The 18717-nt window shown below is 39.2% G+C and overlaps 1 protein-coding gene across 3 annotated transcripts in view; it reads left to right on the forward strand.

The window, feature by feature from the left end:
* Positions 1-18717, forward strand: part of ATXN7 (ataxin 7) — an 86809-nt gene that overhangs the window by 46116 nt on the left and 21976 nt on the right. For all 3 annotated transcript variants that reach the window (XM_066195809.1, XM_066195807.1, XM_066195810.1), the window contains one exon: positions 4127-4231. In XM_066195809.1, coding sequence (XP_066051906.1) covers positions 4127-4231 — 105 coding nt within the window. The remainder of the gene's footprint in view (positions 1-4126; positions 4232-18717) is intronic.

The raw sequence follows: 18717 nt of genomic DNA on the forward strand, positions 1-18717 counted from the left end.
TCTGCCTTTCTTTACTCTTTTCCTCCAGCATTTGCTGTCCTGGAGAAGATCTTTAACCTCACTTTTTTTGTTGATATTTAATTTCATTTCTAGAAGGAATGTTGTCTTATTATATACTAGGATAGATGGACTGTGCAGTGGTTCTAGTCTGAAAAGAGACCACAAGATTGGTAGGAAATTTGATAAATTTGGAGAGTTAAAAAAGAAAAATCCAATTAAAATACATAGCTGTGGTAGTCACTGAAATCTAGTGGCTAAATAAATGCAAGCTGCTGGCCTGTTCTCTGAGGTAGTTTTAGCCTGTTTTATGTGTTCTGTTGTGTGTGATATTAATAGAAATGAGAGTACACAGGCACAGTTAGTTTTAATGAGCATGAGTTTCTTTAGTGTAGCTGTCCTGAAAGAGAATGCTGGAAATATTCAGAAATGATTCAGTCATTTGTGTGCTTCCACAATGTGTTTCAGAGAAGAAGAGATGGCAGATCAGTGTAAGAAAACTTTGCAGATGAGGCATGACAAGCTTCATTTTACTAGATGTACAATATGCAAAATTATCCATTATTGCTTTTTCTTTTTTTGTTAGAAAATGATGCTACATTGACCATTTCCAAGTAAGAAGCATTTTCCTTATTACATGCTCATCAACTGATGCAGTTATCGCAGAATTGTGTATAGCATGGGCTTGTTCTGGTCTTAGTGAGAGTGCAGTAGTGCATCATTTAAAGTTATTTTTTTAAAAACTCAGTTACATTTGAAAGGAGAAGTGAATTCTAGAGATCACAGTGTCCAGAGGCCTTCTATTATGGAGGTAAATGAAGCTGTTTTCCTTTCTGGTGTTAATAGAATTAATATAACTAACAGCTCTTATAATAGTATCTCTATGTTGATACAATGAATACTGTATTTATGGAAAATACATGGAAAGTTTGAGGTCTTGATTTAAATTTTTAGTTTGGCCTTGAAAAATATTCCCAGATAGAGAGAGTTAAATTAGCCCAGCTTTGAAAGAGGAACATATGAATCATGGTTGCCAGGCTCTTCCTTGAGAGGCACAGGCGTTACACAGTGAAGTATTTCAAAAAGTAATCTTCAAACCCAGAGTAACAGTGCATTGAGATGACACTGGTGAAATATTAGAAACTTCATTAGACTTCTAAATAGAAAATGTGCATGTCATGAAGTGGATCAGGTATAAAGTATTGGTTGTTAGAATACCAACTGCATGATAGATGTAAACTTCCATAAATGGCTGATGGGGGACAGAAAAATTCGGCATCCATCACCTACTCCTAGTACAGATTTACTATGTTAAGCTTTGTTAAATTGTTCCAAATGTTTTCTCTAAAATTTTCATGGGCTTATTTGTCACTCCCTAACAGTGCCACATGGGTGTTTGTCCTGTTGGAACACAGAAAGAGAAGTAAGATTTCCCTGATACCTGCTCTTGCCCTGCTCAACTAATGACAGGCACATTAAAGATGTGAGCACTTACCTGCCTAAGAATGAGGCTCCTGGATTGGGAAGTGTGGACTTGGGTCTCTTCTCTTACTTGTTTGGATCACACTCCTTACAGTTTCAATGCCATTGTTAAATTGCATTTAGACCTCTGAAAAAAACCTTTACTACTCCCTCACTGGTTATATTGAAATGTTCTGGTATCAGCGCTGTAGGAGACCACTGTGGGGTACAGGATCTTTTACACTGATTTATGTGATCTGGCTGGAATCTTGTGCGTGACTTCCTTTGGAATCAGGTTGTGATTTTGTGTGTGCAGCAAATCCTTTTCTCTGTTTTAAGTGGTTTTACTCTTAGAATGGACCTTGTGAGTTTGTGTATTTCCTGGCATTCTGTCATTGCTTTCTGTCACTTGGAGCTAAAATTTTAAAACTGAAGGTGCTTCACAGTGTAAAGGACCTTTGTAAATTATTCAGATTTCTTGGGATCCTCAAACTGAAATAGGAAAACACCTGTGCTTACATCAATTTCTGTCAGTTTGTCTCAGTTGCCATTTAAAATTGTTGTATTGCCGGCAAATATTCCAAGGTTTCTTAGAGTGATGGCACATGGATGTGGTGTCTCTGACTGGTGTGAAGGAGTGCTTTATCTTACAATCCTTTTCTCCTGTTAACGATTCCCCCAGCATTCAGTACAAGCTGGTGTAAAGTCTGAGAATCCAGCACGGTCTGAAAGGTACAGCTCTGGGAACAGGTTCCAGGGTGTGGATTTACAGTTGCCTGGGCATCACTCAGGAGCAGATATGGGCTGTAACTCTGTGGACTATTAACAATGTAAATATCAGGCAGTGCATGCTGTTACTGTCACATCCATCCCAGTGTATTGGTGCTCGGGTGAAAGTGACCCTGCAGTATTTGTTCCTGTGTATAAATTTTGATACATGGGCATACTCAAAGAGATAACCCCTGAATTAATTATTAGCAATGACATTTAAGCTTATACTTGTTTTCTTATGTAGCCTAATATTGTATCACAGAAAGTAGATATTGAAAAAAAAGAAGTTTATTATTCCTATCTGATTCCCCCCCCAGCATATATTTACTAATTTTGCCTGGCTTGCAGTAGTTGGGTGTGCCACAGATTTTCATGCTGTTTTCAATAAATATCATATAAATAAATAAGCAAGAGCTGCTACCTAAAGAAGTGCAAACCAGATTATTTGTTTATTTGATGTAACCTCAGTTGTGAAAAGCCGTCTGTGACTTAGGTGAGGGCAGCTGTGATCTCTCTCAGCCAAGTTAGATGTCTTTGGTCATTGCATTTGCATTCAACTGTAAAATCCAGTTGGGGCTGTTATTGCAGGTGTCATGCTTAATTTTGATGTAGCACTAGTAAGATGTGTGGAACACGTGGGATAGAACTTATGTCTTCTAAATGAAAGTAATTAATTTTTAATGATGAAGATACTAATTCTGGAAGTAGCTTTGGTGTGGATATATTCCCTCTCTTGTGAGAAACAAGGTGGACAGGGCTTATGGTGTCTTTCTGTGAGGAGTTGCCTTGAATTACGGCACACTCAATGTGCAACGCACTCAATTTATTTCATAATTGCTGTTCTATTAATGAACAAAGCAGTGGATGTTGCTAAAAGTATACACAGTATAGACAAACTAGTAGCTGAAAAACAAAACTCTGGGGTCAGTTCTAGCACAAGAGTAAGTAAGTTTCACTTATTTTCTAAGTTTCTGTTAAGATAAATCTCTTACTTCAGGGTTTTTATAAGAAAATAACATTGCTTATGTCACTTCGTAACCTTTGAATAGTGTTACAGATCCTTAGCCACATACTATGTTTGCAGTTTCCATTTTTTTGTCTTTTACTGATTAAATAACATTTTTAGTTATATAAATGTAATATACCTTTAAGTTGTGTAGTGAATGCTGAATTTACTGCTCCAGTAGTCTCTGAATGCGGCTATAACTGTTAAATATATTCTTAACAAACTGTATTCTTAAAAACAAAATTGTAGAAACTAATTTTATTTGTAAAAGTCTCCAAGTATGTGTGTTATCTCTGCAATCCACACATGCTCTGACATACTGTTATCTCTGGTTCTCTCTCCTGTGTAGCTGTTCCATGGATCTCTGGCAGCAGATGGCTGGACTATAATGCACTGTTAAACAAATAAAACCATTAGGCATGTAATTCTGCCCAGTGAATGACTGTGTGTTTAAAATGGTTTAAAAAAATTAAATAGTAACTGAAGCTCACTTTTGAATTCATTTAATGACATTGGAATAAAATCCAAAGCCCTTTTCAGAATACATAAAACATCCCCTCTTATGTTGTGTTTGTCTCAATTGAAGTCAGTCTTTTTTTATTGCATTCTTGCATCTGGTATAAAATAATCTGTCCTAAATCAGTTTTCTAATAGATGTTTTCTACAAGTAATCGCTCATTTTACATTTATCTTTGTAGTGAGAGTTTTGCTTTTGTAATTCTCCAGCACAAAATTATCTAATGCATTATATGCTCTTTTTTCCTCATTTTCAAATTTGATACAAATGTCTCTAAAATTTTGATTCAACACTAGTGTCATCGCTCTGTAATTAAACTGTTTTTCTATAATTGTCAGCAGCTGAGAGATGCCATTTTGTCTTTTTGTTTTTAGATATGCCAATATTTGGTCTTTGCCCGGCTCATGATGATTTCTATTTGGTGATGTGTAACCACTGTAATCAGGTCGTAAAACCACAGGCATTTCAATCACATTATGGTAAGTGCTTAACTATTTTTAATAATTAAGGGTGAGGTTAAATCAGGATTAAGCCTGGCAATTTTTTTTAATTGATGGTAAATAGATCATTAAATTATAAAAAATGTCAAAGAACATAACCTGTATTTAATCATTTTATATACATTGTAATGCAGTTACATAAAGATCTTGTTCTTTTTAGTTTTTTAATGCTTTCTTGAAATGCTGCATAGCTGCAGTTCAGTTTCAACATGACATATCTAGTGTATTTCACAGCCAGTATGTATAGTGTGTTTGTGTCTCTGTGTCATTTCTCTTGTGTATTTATACAGATTATTTTTACATGGGTTCTGCTATGTTGTGAACTGTGAACTCGAATGAAAGCTAAACTTACAGCAAAATTTGTGAAATATAGTAAGCTTCCGATAGGCAGTAAGCTTGTTTGTTTATTTTCAGAATTATCAATTTGTATTTGTTTTACTGGTCCGGTGGTTTTGTATACAAGCTATGTAAGGAAGCTGTTGTGTTGGTTGGCCAGTGTTTAGAGAGGACTGGGAAAATGTGAAGTGCTACGCCAGTTCAAGTGCTTGGTTACTTCCTTCAAGCCTGACCGGGGGTGGTTGGCAGTTCTGCTTTTCCATGTTCCTCTCAAGACTAGAAATGAACCTCAAACAATTTAATGCCAATATTTGGATAGGAGGTTTTTTGGAATTCACCTTTTTATTTCTTAAGAAATTAATGTGATGTTTTCTAACCAACTCCTAATAAACTTGATGGACAAAGCATCTTCTGAACTAGTCCTTCCTCCCTGTGTGTACACTCTTTTCTCTAGGCCAGTTCACCTACTGGTTGGCGTGGTGTTTATAAGGATATGAGCTGGGTATGGGCAGGGAACCTCTTCGAGTGTTAGAAAAAGGGATAACCTTTCGTGCATCTTAAATAATCCAACTCATTGGCAAGAAAAGATATATTCACTTCTGCTACCTCGAGACTGGAGAAGGGTCTTTCTGGGCTGTGCTGAGGGTAAACTTCTTATCCTTTCCCCCTCTCACTTGGCTTTGTGTTATATTGCCTTATGAATTATAGCCCTACCCTTGCTGCTGGATCTTGCAGTTGTGTCACACAGTGTGACTCAGAGAAGAACCTGAATAGGTTTTGCGTCATAATTCTTAATAATTTGCTTGTTATTCTGTGGATGGCTGTACAAATCAATTTTTTTTAACCCACAGTTCTGTGGGTATAAGTCTCCAGAGCTGTTGGGACCCAGAAGAAAAAGCCATCTTGCTTTTCTTGCTCTTATTTGCTGTAAGCCTTTTTACTAGTCCAGAGCAAGTTTACCCCTTGCCAGTGACATTCCTCACGTGTCACTGAATATCAACTTAAGACGTCCAATAACTCCTTCTAAAATATCATATTAAACTAATTTTGACAGCTAAAAATAAATTTATGGGGGAGGACTGGATGATACCGAGTTCTGAGTGATGGCATATTGAATATTCCATCTTGAGGTCAGGAATGTCGCAGTGATGGAGAGCTGTGGATAGCTGCAGACACTGAAGGTTGTCTTTATGAAATGAGCAGGTGATCTCCAAACACTGTCTGGCCAACAGGTGTCTGGTAGGAAGCAGCATCGTGTTTGCCCTTACGGACAGGTGGCAGAAGCAGCTCAGGAGCTGAGTAGGTGCAGCATTGTGTCTTGAGCATGGACAGGTAAACATGGCATGTTGTGATGCCGCTTGTGCTGCTGTTGGACTTGATATGTGAAGTTAACTCTAGCTCTTCTGTAAGCGCTGTGTGCAGTTTAAAAGACGCAGAGTGAGCAGGGAACTGCAAAATGAAGGCATGGAAAGTATTCTTAAAAGTCGTAATAAATACGAACGCAATGTTTCCATTCAGTACCACTTTGTAGAAGTGTGATCTCTAAATGTGAATATTTCCCTAATACAAGCCTTACATCAGTGGCAGATTCATACTTTGAGAAGTGTGGAAGAAGTGGATAGAAATGATGAGGTTATTCTTAGTATTTCTTAAGCTTGTTCTGAACAATGAAGAGTCTCGGCGCGGGCTGTGGCGTGCAGAGGAAACAGGCGGGGTCACTCTGATGAGAAAAACAGGCTTGGGTGGGGTGAGCATCATTAAAGGACCTTAGTTTGCCAATCTAATAGCCTCAGAAAGGTAAGAAGGCTGACTTTGTGATTTTGTGTAGCACTTTGTAGTTCTCAAAGCCTTATATCAGCCTTCCCATTTTTTAAATCCTTACAGTTATCCCTTAATTTAGAAAATTAAATATGAAAGCTGATAAATGTGGCAGGTGATTGATTAGCAGACAATGATCTATTTTTTAAACACTGTATAGCTCAGGAGAAGGAAATTGCTGAAGTCCTCAAAACACATGGTTATTTTAAAGCAAAATATGTGTTATCGTAACAAGAAAGTAAAGCACCCTTTGGATTCACCACAGTCAGTTTACCCTGAATTAAGTTTTTTATTGATGGTATGATTTCAGGGATTGAAGAAATCTGAAAACTTGCAGTCCATCAATGTATCTTTTTGTTATATTCACAGGGTCTTTTATTTTTAATTGTTGCCGGAGAAGTATTGATCTCTTAAAATATTCTACAGCTCCTGGTGGTGTGTGTTGCTGTACTTGGTGTTCTTTGAAATTTGTCAAGTAGAATTTTGTTTTCTGAAGTAGTATAATATGCTCTGTTAAAATGTCACTTTTGTGGGAGGAAGACTAAACAAACTATTAGTAAAACCTAATGAGCTAATTAATTTCTTCCAAAGCATAATTGTGATAAACTACTTAACTAGGTAGGCTGAAAGTGCTTTGCAGGACATATGCTGGCTTTTTTTCTCTGGACCATAAGTAGTCAGAAATAATTTAAATGTAACCTTATTAATTAGAATATGTCAGGTTTTTAGTAAAGTACTTTATTGATACAAATGACAGAAGTATATATAACTGATTCCTTTCTAGCTCATTTATTTGACTAGAAAAGATACTAATTTAAAATTAAACTCTTCTTTTTTAGGCAATCCAAGCATGGGTTTGGACTAAGAATTTCCATTTTAGTAATTTATTCAGTGGTGTTGGTATATGTACAATGCCTGATTTGTAAAGTTCATATGCATAACACCACGTGCGGGTTTGTTTTTAGGAGCAATCTAATATAATGAGATATCTGAAGTCAGCTTGTGGCATTCCTTGTAGCCTGTGTATAGTAGCTGGCTGGCAGTGCAGTCCAATGGCTCTAGCCCCTTGGCAGGAGCACACCAGCCAGCCAAGGAGAAGTTGTTTCAAGATAAATCCTCTATTCTGTCAGATCACAGCTGTTTTCATCTGGGGAGGGCAGGCAAGTGATTGCAGCCCTTTATTGCTCCTGTTCCTGCTGTTGCTTTGTGAATGGCTACACTTTCATGGTATCAGCATCTTCCTTGGATGAGTCAAGATAGTTCAGAGGTGAAAGATGGAAAAAAAGATAGAATGTTCAGGCATTGAGTCTTGTGGGTGAAGCACCTGAGATCACTTATCACAATGACCTATTCCCAGAAAGTGTTTTTCTCCAGGAGTATTTCTCTACGCTCTGGATGATCATGTGGCAGCTGTCACGCTCCTCAGGACAGCGGGATGTGCCTGTCTCCCTTTGATTTCCATTCTTCCCTCCCTGGAGACGTGTTAGATAGTTCTTGTGCTGCACCCAAAGGTTGCTCTTTGAGGGAGCCATCGTGACAGTTATTTCAGGTTGTTCGTGGAAGCCCTGAAGTGCCATGGATTTCAGGCTGTGTGACCTTTTGTTGGCATTTCAGCTGTTCCACAGGTTTATCTCATTTCCCTGTGGTTATCAGCCTCCTGGCTAATGAGAGCTGCTTCTCTGCCCTGGTTGGGCTGCTCTGTGGCTCAGAGAGAACTCAGTTGTGTCAAAGTAGCATCAGCATAGAGGTGTGTGGGGTTTCTTCCTCTTAACTTTCCGTGGTTTGGTTTACTTTGGGTTTTTTTAGAGGGTTTTTTTTCCCTCTCTGAGCCTTAGTTTCCATGAATACAAAGTAGGGTTAAACTCTCAGCAGTAATAATGAAGGCTACCTGTAAAACTTACACTGAGAGTGCCTGTGACTCATGCGGTGATTGTGAAAACCATGAATACAGTACGTGTTGGAAAGAGATGATGATAGTGTGTTGGGCTGTTGAGTCATTAAAAAGCTATGTCAAGTGTTTTGATTAACTTCCATGGGTTTGGTGCGGTGGCAAAGGTGAGCAACAAGCATGAGCTTTGCCTGCTGCTGCTGTCCTGAGAACTGATGGGGAATTGCTTAAACATTTTGGTTTCCAATCAGTGCAGGTTTAAACCTGAAGCAGAGGAATCAGAGGCGGAGTTACTATACACATACGCCCATCATCTGTTGTGGTTTCTAGGAGATTGTGGAATTGGAATAGAGCATCACACAGCCTTATACTCGGAGGGCAGATCCTGGCAGTAGAGAAAGGGGTGTTTGCTGGTTGCTTGGGTCCATCCTCCGAGTCTGTTCGACGTCTTTTGTGATTCTCCTTCATCTAATTCTATCACCGAGGTCCTTCCTCCCTCAGCCAGGGCCCACACCCACCTTTCATTTGCAGGTCTCCACTTTGAGAGTCCTGATGGTTTTTGTTTTGTTTTTTTGGTGGGGTTTTTTTGTGGTTTTTTTTTTTTTTTTTTTTTTTTGTGTTGGTGTTAAGTGTCTGGATTCAGAGGGAACACGTGGTACTTGTGATTTTAATTGAGAAGAATGATCTGTTAACAACCTCTGTCGTGTGCTGATGTATTTTGGATGCATATCACACATAACTTAAGTATTACAGTCCCTGCAGTGTTACATGTTTGGGTTCTTGTCACACTGTGAATTGAATATAAATTTGTCCTACTGTATTTTTGTTAAATTTGGCTGCAGCTAATTCTGAAAAATCTGTCAGTACTTAATGTTTTTAAGTTGTTGTGTATGTGTTGCTTGTTTAGAGTAGAATAAGAGAGTGTGTTTAGCATGGATTCATGGATTACAAAGTCAAAGATAAAGTGTCTGTACAAGGCAACATTTGAAACTGATAAGAAAAGAAAGGAATGTACTGAATCTTGTTCCAAAGCCACACTGGACCTGAGGACTGCGTTGTTTCTTGCTTGGTTTTTGGGTTGGTTTCTTTTGTGGTTTTTTTCTCGTGGGGTATTGCTTGAGCTCATCCTCATTTTGGAGGGATAACCCTTCATTATGGCCTGCATACTTTCGGCAGCAAGCAATTTGTTTCAGTAATTAATGTCCACTGTTCACTAAAGTCTTTTTAAAGCAGTGTGAAAAGGTTTCTGATAAATCATAAGAATTTTCTTGGGTATCAGTGATCTTCTGTAGAAGTCTGAAAACCAAAATAAAACCTGAATATTCTGTGGTGTGTCACAGATGTGCTGGAGCAATCTGCCAAGCATATTGCCAAACATGCACAGGTGACATTTGGCATATTATGGCTCCAGTTAATGTATATGTTTTAACAAATTATCATTGGCAGCTTCTGTTTAAATGCACAGTCCTCTCACAGTAGTTCACACAGTCCAAGTTCCAGCAGCTGGATCTTAAATCTGTGGGTCCAACAACAGCTAGTTTAATTTCTTGGTAAAGGTTTGTGAAATTCTGTAGCTTTTGCAAGAATCGTCTTGGCATATAGCAGGGTCAGAGGTCAGCATAGGATTCGTTTCAGAAGGAAAAGTTTCGGCTGGCTATTTATTTAGTCATTTTTAAATAATGCATCATTATATAAGAAATTATTATAATGTGGAAAGAAACGCTGTAAACATATTTTAGCTTTGAAATGTGCACCCCCAAGCCATTAGCTGAATACTAAATGTGCCATGCAGATTTTACAGAGCGGTGGAGTTCGGTGCTGTGGTTACTTGTATCATCACAAACTGTTCATATGCAGAAGATTATTTTTGTACACAGAATGGCTGTGGTCTTTGTTTATTACATGAAAGCACAGGGAGTCTGTTTGAGAAGTTGATGGCAGTTTTCTAGTAAAACTTCCTCCTTTTTTGTGGGTACGTTTGTCAAGCTTTGGTTGAAGCCATAAAGCAATTTTTAAGTATCAACTAAGAAAAAGGGTGATGTTCAGCTTCAGATTTAAGAGATACTGATTATTCAGTTTACTGCTTCCCATGTAACTCGTTATTTTTTTCTACAGCACTGTTTGTGCTAAAATACTACTGACTTCAAGTGCTTGATGTGCTTTAGGCTGCTCTTACCTTTGGTTAATGTGAAATGAATTTTATGCTGTTCTGCCATAGCAGAAGACGTAGATGCAAAAATCCTTTTGGTTTAATATTGGCTGAAGAGAGAGTATATTTTTTTATTCTATTCTTACCGCAATGTTAAAATACTTAAAACAAGTCTAGCATAAAATTATGCAAGGGTTCCTTGAGAACCTTGCTCATTTATAGTGATCTCCTTGCTGGGTATTTGCTTGGACACTGGGACTGACTGCTTGCTTTTCAAAATAAATGTTAATGGGGAAGAACAAGGGGAAAGGAAGAAAGAAAAATATTTATTTTTGTGGGAAAAGAAGAAACAGTGCCATGTTCACTGTCACAGAAATAGTTGTCTAGCAAGAGGGGGAAAGTGTGTTGATCAAGAGGTTGGAGTAAGATCTAAAGAGAATAAGTAATTCCAATAAAAAGTTCCTATTGAGTGTATTTGACTACAGCTTCACACTGAAAGAAGCCAGGTGGGATAGTTGCATCAGAGCTACAATTAAAAATGACTGACAATGAGAGGACTTAGCCAGTCTAGAAGTCAAGGCTGAGTTTAATCACTCAGAACTCATTTTGTGAGAGGAAATGGCATGTAGAGCAGGACACTGCTCTCCCAACCATCATTCCTGATTTTCTGCGGGGTCAGGGAAGGCCATTCTGCACCAGCTTACATGATCCACATCCTTGGACTGTTTCCTTCGCAGCTAAAAGGGTTCTTTCTACCGCCTAAGCCACTCCTCCGGGCTGGAGCGCAGCCAGGGGAGGTGGCACACACTGAGGGCAGGCCATGGGCACGCAGGGTCTGGCACACTGCCCTAAGCTGAGTGCAGGAGAACGAAGCTGCAACCTGTTCAAGAGCTGGGGAGGTGGAAGAAGCCTGAGTTGAAGTAAAGAAGAGACTAATTTCTGCTGTTCTGGAGAGATGGGAATGTGTCAGAGCCATGGAGATACAAACTTGGTGTTGGAGGGTGGGGTTAGTAGTAGTTTAATTTCAAAAACTAACCACTTGCAGATGAGTTATTTATAAGTACTTTCTCATTTGTTTTTTTGGGGAGAAGTGTGTGTTCTCATGAACTGTGTAGATTATTCCAAGAACTGCAAACCTCAGATGAATACCACAGCGCTTTGTGATTCCAGGGAGGAGTATTCTGGGAAGCTTGTAAAATTGTTTTGAGTATTGAACTGTCATGAAGAAAATAATTTTTGGTTGTTTTTTTGTCTTTTATTTCCCCCCCATGGAAGTATATAGTTTCCAGTTGCCCAGACTGTACCCTCTCATCCCAGCATCTGACTCTTGAACAACTGCTGTGTTTGGGATGGTCTCTTTCTCTCTGCAAGCACAACTTCCTAGGTCAGATAGGAAATCCCATCAGTAACCATCATTTACATTACTTTCTGCAAAGATACCAGTGCACCCAGTACAGCCGGCTGTACAGTACCTGGCTGGGGCAGTGGTGCCCAGCTTTGGCAGAGCTGCCTCAGCACAGCTGGAATTAAGTGGTTTGCAGTCTGTTTGTGAGTGTGTCTGAGGAAGGGAAAGAGAGGACACTGGGGAATAGCTAAAAAGGGAAATGCAAAACAAAGAACTTGAGTAAAATACATGTAAAAAGAAATAGATTAAGACAATAAGGAGGAAGCTAAATAAGGAAGGTAGGACAAAATTACCTTGGAGGAGGGAGGATGAAGGAGGTACAGTGCTGGTTTTATTACTTTGTAACCGGGGTAAAAGTAGTAGAAAGGAGGAGAGGCTAAACAAGGCAAAACAAACAAAAACTTTTTCACAAGTTTTTCCTCTCTCACCGTTTTGGCAGCAGTGCTGTTAATATGGTTTTGTGTAATGCTGTGGCATTCTTGGATTCTGCACATTTTGGTGGGAGGTGAGGGCAACAAGAATGTGTCCTACTTGAGACATATCTCCTGGCTTTATCAGCCACTGAGCATCAAGAGAAGAGATGGATATATGCATGTGTGTGCACTTACTATTAGTTCATCTTTTGGTTTCATATGCATTGCATTTACTGTTTCTGTTTGCGTTTCTTAATGTTATTTCACAATTCTCATTTTCTATACTGTGAATAATATTTTTTAGACAGTAGGATGTATGTGTAGCCTTCAGCAGCTTTTGCCATTAGAAGAATGCCCCCCAGAGCAGATGAGATGTCGTGTACTAGGTTGAGGAAAGTTATCCATGCTGGGCCACCAACATAAAAACAACGTTTTGTAGGAATTTCATCTGCCACCTCAGAAAAGTAGGCAGCATTTTAAAATCTATATTCTCACCACAGTAATAGTGCATAGAATGGTAACCAGGCATTAGGCACGAGTCACACTTTTGAAAAAACTTGGGACAATATTTTTCTTACCAAATTAAAAGAAAACTGTAACATTTTGGGTTTAGGCACAGCTAAAAAGTAGCTGCTACTTACTTTAGTTGGGCATTATGTCAAGTAGTTCTCACCTGTTATTTGTTTGCTTTTGATCAGCAGTTTGCTGGCTTTTTAAAAAGAAAAATGACGCTGCCGTGAGGGTTTTTTTCTTCCAAGCAATATGATACACTTAAAATCTAACATATGATACACTCTAAGTCTAGAAACTGTGTTTTTGAGATATAACCAGAAGAGGGAGTGTATAACACTTTCTATACCATGAAACCTGTAAATTTATTGGTGAATAGCAATCAATAGCCACATGACTTTTTTTTTCAAGTTAAGAAGTAACCGTAGGATTAAATTCACTTTCAAAATAATACAATTAAGGCCACCTTTTTAAGCTTCTCATTCAGGCTTAATTCAGTTTAACACTAAATAATTATATCCAAGTAATGTAAATGGCCAAGTAATGTGAATGGAAGGCAATTCAGATTTCTAAGTGGCGTGTTGTGTCTGCCTGTAACAAAGATGCAAACAGCTTTTCAGTAGCAGTCTTTGATTAGCTCTTGCTTTATCCAACTCTGTGAGAGCTCCATAACAGTATGGAACAATTACAACTATCTTTAAAAAATGCAGAAAATAAACAGAAATAGATGAATATTATATGTAATTTTATGTAAGTTTGTGATATTATTGTCTATTAGGCCATCATTAGCTATCTCAGGCAGTAACAGCCAAAATACTCCCAAACTATTATCTCCTATTGATGAAACAAATACATAATACACAGTTTGTATAGAAAATAATTATTTTTTACTCTATAATTTGTGTAGATGTTCCCGCAGTTGTTGCGCAGCTGGGAAGCAGGATAATCTTTTCAACAATACAAGAAAAAAAATAGGAAAAAAAAAAGCCATCAGAATGTTTTATATGTAAATTCCTGATAAACTTCACCTGTTCTGGTGCCTTATGCAAGTTTTGCCGTGTTAGGGAGTGCTGCTGGCCACAAAGACAGCAATGCTGTTTTGTTTCACCAAGTTGTATTAGAGAAAGAAGGACCACTGTCAAGAGATTCTTTTCCTATTTTCTGTTTTCTCTTCTCCAGATAACGAGTTGCTCAGGTTGGTATGACACGCTCCCTCTGCACTGCTTTGTAAAGGATGCAATTAGACCAGACTCCTGCAGGGTTGAAGCAGTTCCTACATAACTGAGTTTTTCCTTGTTGTCTGGCAATATTGTCAGAACACCTTTATTTCACAGTTCTACACGAAGTAGCTTTCCGAAAGGAAGGCTTCTCTTTTAGCCAGATCACCTTCTTATGTTTTTACCCCACAGTATTTTCTCCCTCTGCCAGGCCAGGAGTGGTTTTGTGCTGTGTCCTCTCTGTGTGACCCTGCTGGTTGTAAAGAACCTGTTTGTCATGTCTGGCTCTTGGAAAAGCCCAGGTTTCTGTGGAGCATTGTGGTGAATTCTGTGCATTAGGTAGAAGGCATGCCTCTTTTCAGGGCACCCTTCTGCCTTTGAGCCTAAAACTTTTCTGATATTTGTGGATTATCTGTAGAGCTGGGTTGGAGCTGTCAGTTTTATGTGATGCACACTGAGAGTTTTAAGAGCTGGTCATCACTGTGTGATGGTACATATGGTATTCACATGGAGTTTGTGGCTCCTCTTGCTAAGAGGAAAATTGGCTGTTTCTTTTGTTACTAGATGGCTGAAGGTCTCACCTGAGTTCTTCAGCATTTTGGATTGCTGCTGAATTAGGGTGGGCTTCATGAAGTAATTTTTCTTACTTCTTTCACTTTTCAAGATTATAATGAGAAGCATATAGTACTCTGTTAAAGCTCTGGTCCTGCTCATCATTGGCATGGGACTAGCTAGCACTCATTTTCTTCAGTTTCATTTTGGCTTGCAGCCTCTGACAAGCCACATGTAACCGTGTATATGCCTGGAAAGATGCCACACTGGCCCTCTCCTGGCCTCTAAGGTCAGAGGAAAGGTTTTTAAACTGCCACAGTTCAGTCCCCTCCCCATCACAGTGACATGTACTGTTTGACCAAAGGTCATCCTGTGGGTCACAAAGCAGTCCACCAGCTAGCTTCTAAAAATACCTGGGACTGCTTTAATAGCCACAGAAATTATATAAACTTATCTATGGGTGTGGTATTGCAAGGCTTGATGCTCACATCTTACTTGCCACAGACTGAGAATGGCACCTAGTGACACCTAGGAACTGGTCAGTGCCAAGTTTTTCTCTCTGTAGGATTGGTCTCTATTCAGATTAAGGATGGACACTGACCTTTAGGGCCATACTTACCCCTTTTTCTGTGATTACAAGAACATATCTAGGGAGGCTGGAGCTGACAGATAAGTCAGGATGTGCTGAAAACCCTGTAGAGCTCCTGGGCTGTTCGCTATTTCCTCTGCTCTGTCCCAGTTGTCCAGGTGGCAGAGATTCACAATAGCTGTGGCTGTACACTTGAAATCTAATGGACTCAATGTCCTTTCCTGATTTTAGTCCCTGGAAATGACATAATTCTGTTCAGAAACCTTCATTCTATGTGTACACATGTGCTACATGAGTAGCAGTTATATTTTGTATTTCAGGTGTAAACAAGCATGTTGTGTAAGTGGAGTTGATACTAAGGCATAAATGCTGTCACTTGATTGTGCACCAACAAGCCTGTCAAGTTGTTCCTCTGTACTCGGTCATCTATTTTATTTTGGACTTGCTCCAGTTTTCTGAAACCTGAAGAACTTCTAAGCTTGCCCACTTGGAAAGGAAAACATCAAAACCAGTAATCTTGCCCAATATATTTGTTTTGTTCTGCAGCATGTAAAACACTCTCCAAAGTGGCAGCTGCTAGAGAAAAAAAAAATCCACGTATTTCAAAATCCATTGCCTTGTGGTTCTGGGAATTTAATTCATGCTGGTACTTTAGAGCACTCATTTCCAAATACAAGGCAGTAGCCCTACTTTTTTTTTTTTATTATTTTGCTGCTCCTTTACTAAGGCTGGCTTTGTGGTGTCATGTAGCAAATCTTTTCGTGTACCCCCCCATGGCAACAAAGCTGATTTTCTAAGTAACCACGCTGGAGTCCTCAATTGATCAACTTTAAGATGTTTGATGTTGGCTCAAGGCCCATTATTCTCTTCCTTCCAGGAAGAATAATAATAGTAGCCAGTAACCAAACAATCTCTTTAAAGCAAAATATTTACAACAAAATCATCTTAGACAGTACTAAATGTAAACATAAGCAGGCTGCAGTGTAAGCAAGCCCAGCTTATGCACTGTTGATATCAATCAGATGAAATTCCTTGGAAGTCTGATTTTTTTTATGTACCCCTCAAAGCTTCTAGGAACTGGCCAACTTATCATTATGGCAGCTCACAACACAGTTAATTTTTGTGCCCAAGTCTTACGCCTGCAGCCCTCTCCTTGGGATCAAATCACAGTTTAATTCTTGCTAGTCCTTGCTCAGTTCACTGCCAGCTTTGGCACAAGCAGGCATTTGGTTTGTGACACTGTGGGGCCTTTGAGTGAATGGTTCTGCTCTTTGTTGTGGACAGGGCAGATGGTGCAGAGGCTCAGACTGAGTGGTCAGGATTGGGGGAGAGGGCAGGAATGCTTTTTGCCTGTGGCGGTATTATCTTGCACCAGCCAGTTTAAAGTGGTTGTGAAATTGGTGCCTGAGTTTGCTGAATTTTGAGAAAGGCTAAATGAGTCTTAATATGCAGCGAAGACACTGAAGCCTGGTTGTCTGTGGCTTTGTCCTGTGTGTTTTGCCATCGCTCTCCCATTGCAGCCTCTCCTGCTCTGTGCACAGACATAGCTTCAGGTTTCATGTTGTGTTTTGCCTTTTTTGGCTGGCCAATATAATAAGACATGTGCACAGCTGGGCTGGAATGTGCTCATGGTGTCCAGCCAGCAATCTTCCTGCCTTCCTTCTGTAAGAGCACCAAGAAGTCTTACCTTTGCTGTATGAATGCTGCTTTTATTGTTAATGATAAACACCAGTGTCTTCAGGACATCTCCCAGCAGGGGGTGGGAGGGCACCATCTCAAATCCAGCTCTTCAGTTTTACTGAAATCAGCCTAATTTTGAAGTACGGAACATTATAATGTAGACAAGTAGAAGGAGATGTGATAGAACTGCATTTATCTCGCTTTACAAAACCAGACAAGAAAAATGCATGTAAAAGATTGGCTGGAGAATTTTTATTCTTAAAATCAATTTTCCTGGCCATGCAAAATGTGCAGGATACATCACCTTCTGGATTCTCTCCACTCCCTCAATTTTATTCTTGTTTGTCTGTTTTCAGTTTCTTGACATTCTGTACTCATTCATACAAGGGAACTACTGTATGTGTGTCTGTAGTGATAGCATCGCAATTTATATAAATATCTTTTTGTGTTACATGTGTTCAGTGAGAAAATTTAAAAAAAAAAAAAAAGAGGGGGTTGACACTATTCTTTATCTGGAGTGGTAGGAAGCAAACCTTCTTCCATTGCCATGGTTTTGGCACAGTTCAAGTTGTCCTCCATGGGTGATTGTGTAACACCAAAGACCTGGAAATTAGGTTTTCTGCAGTGATTCATCTCAAACTGCTTCTCTCCCTTGTGCACTGTCCTGATGTCAGAGCAGGAGTCTCCTCTCTGCAGCCTCATTCCCTGGGAGCGAGCGGCAGGTGGGTGTTCTTTGTGTATGGATCTGCACAGTGCATTATCACAGCTTGCAGGGCTAATTTTAGGCTTCTGAACTCAGGTATTAACTAATGGTATGAGTGTTTAAATTGAATCTATTGCTGTTGATATTTTGGGGATTTTTTTCAATGGCTTCAAGTACTGTTGATAGAAAATAAAACCTCTTGCAATATTTAGTACCAGGAAAAGAATTTACTCATTTCATTGGCTTACACAATGGGTTGCTTTTACTACATTAAGTAAAATTACTTTTGCATTTGTCACAGTACACTGGCAGCACGTGATTTCACTGTGCGACGTGCACAATCCATTTCAAGGTGAAACCTTGTGAATATTTACTGCATAGTGTTACTCAGAAGCCTTTAGACATTGGAAAAGAGTGGGTAAAAATGCACGGATTGAGGCAGTTGGCATAAATGATCTTGCTATAACATAAGCAGGCAAAAAATCCTATTATATTCTCTGTGCCATTGTGTGCTTTCCCATGGGCCAAGGCTGCTCTCTCCCTCTGTGCGTGTCCCGTCATGCCTCTCCCTTCCATTCCAGCTCCTGCCTTGATGCCCAGCTGCTGGGGTTTCTTAGCAGTTTTATTCTTTGTCCTCACTCTTACCCAGAAGGAAGGCAGCTTTCTGCATTGTTCCATGTGGGAATTACATTGCCTGATCTCGGTCAGTTTATTTGTGGAACAAGCAACAAATAAAACTTAGTTGCCCTCTTGTCCCTAAAATACGAATGGGCCAAATCAAAGACTAAGAATCCTAGTTTCTAACAAATACATCAGTGCTGGTTCCCCACACAGTGTTTTGAAGTCAAGAATTTTGTGAACCACTAAAATCTGTTGGAGACTTACCCAGTTTTAATTATGGGTGTGAAGTAGAAGTGTACAGGAGAAACAAATCCTCCAAAAACATGCATGCCTCATACTAATTTTAGTGGTGGAAGGAGTAGTGTTTTAAAAACAGCATAATCCAAGGAAATGTCTTTGTATTCCTGAGTTGTCCTTAACAATTAATGGGTCGGTGACATGAGCTGTCAACTTCTTGAAATTTGGAGCCACAGAGGAGCTGGTTGTTGTCTCGTATTCTGAGTGCACAGACATGGGAATGTTAGTATTTAGTATCTGTGGTTTAGGATTTAGTATTAATTTCTAAGCTTGGTAATGGGAGCAGT

This window comes from Chamaea fasciata, unplaced genomic scaffold (assembly GCF_029207755.1).
Source record: "Chamaea fasciata isolate MVZ Bird 193981 ecotype frontalis unplaced genomic scaffold, bChaFas1.0.hap1 SCAF_13, whole genome shotgun sequence".
Lineage (NCBI taxonomy): Eukaryota > Metazoa > Chordata > Aves > Passeriformes > Sylviidae > Chamaea > Chamaea fasciata.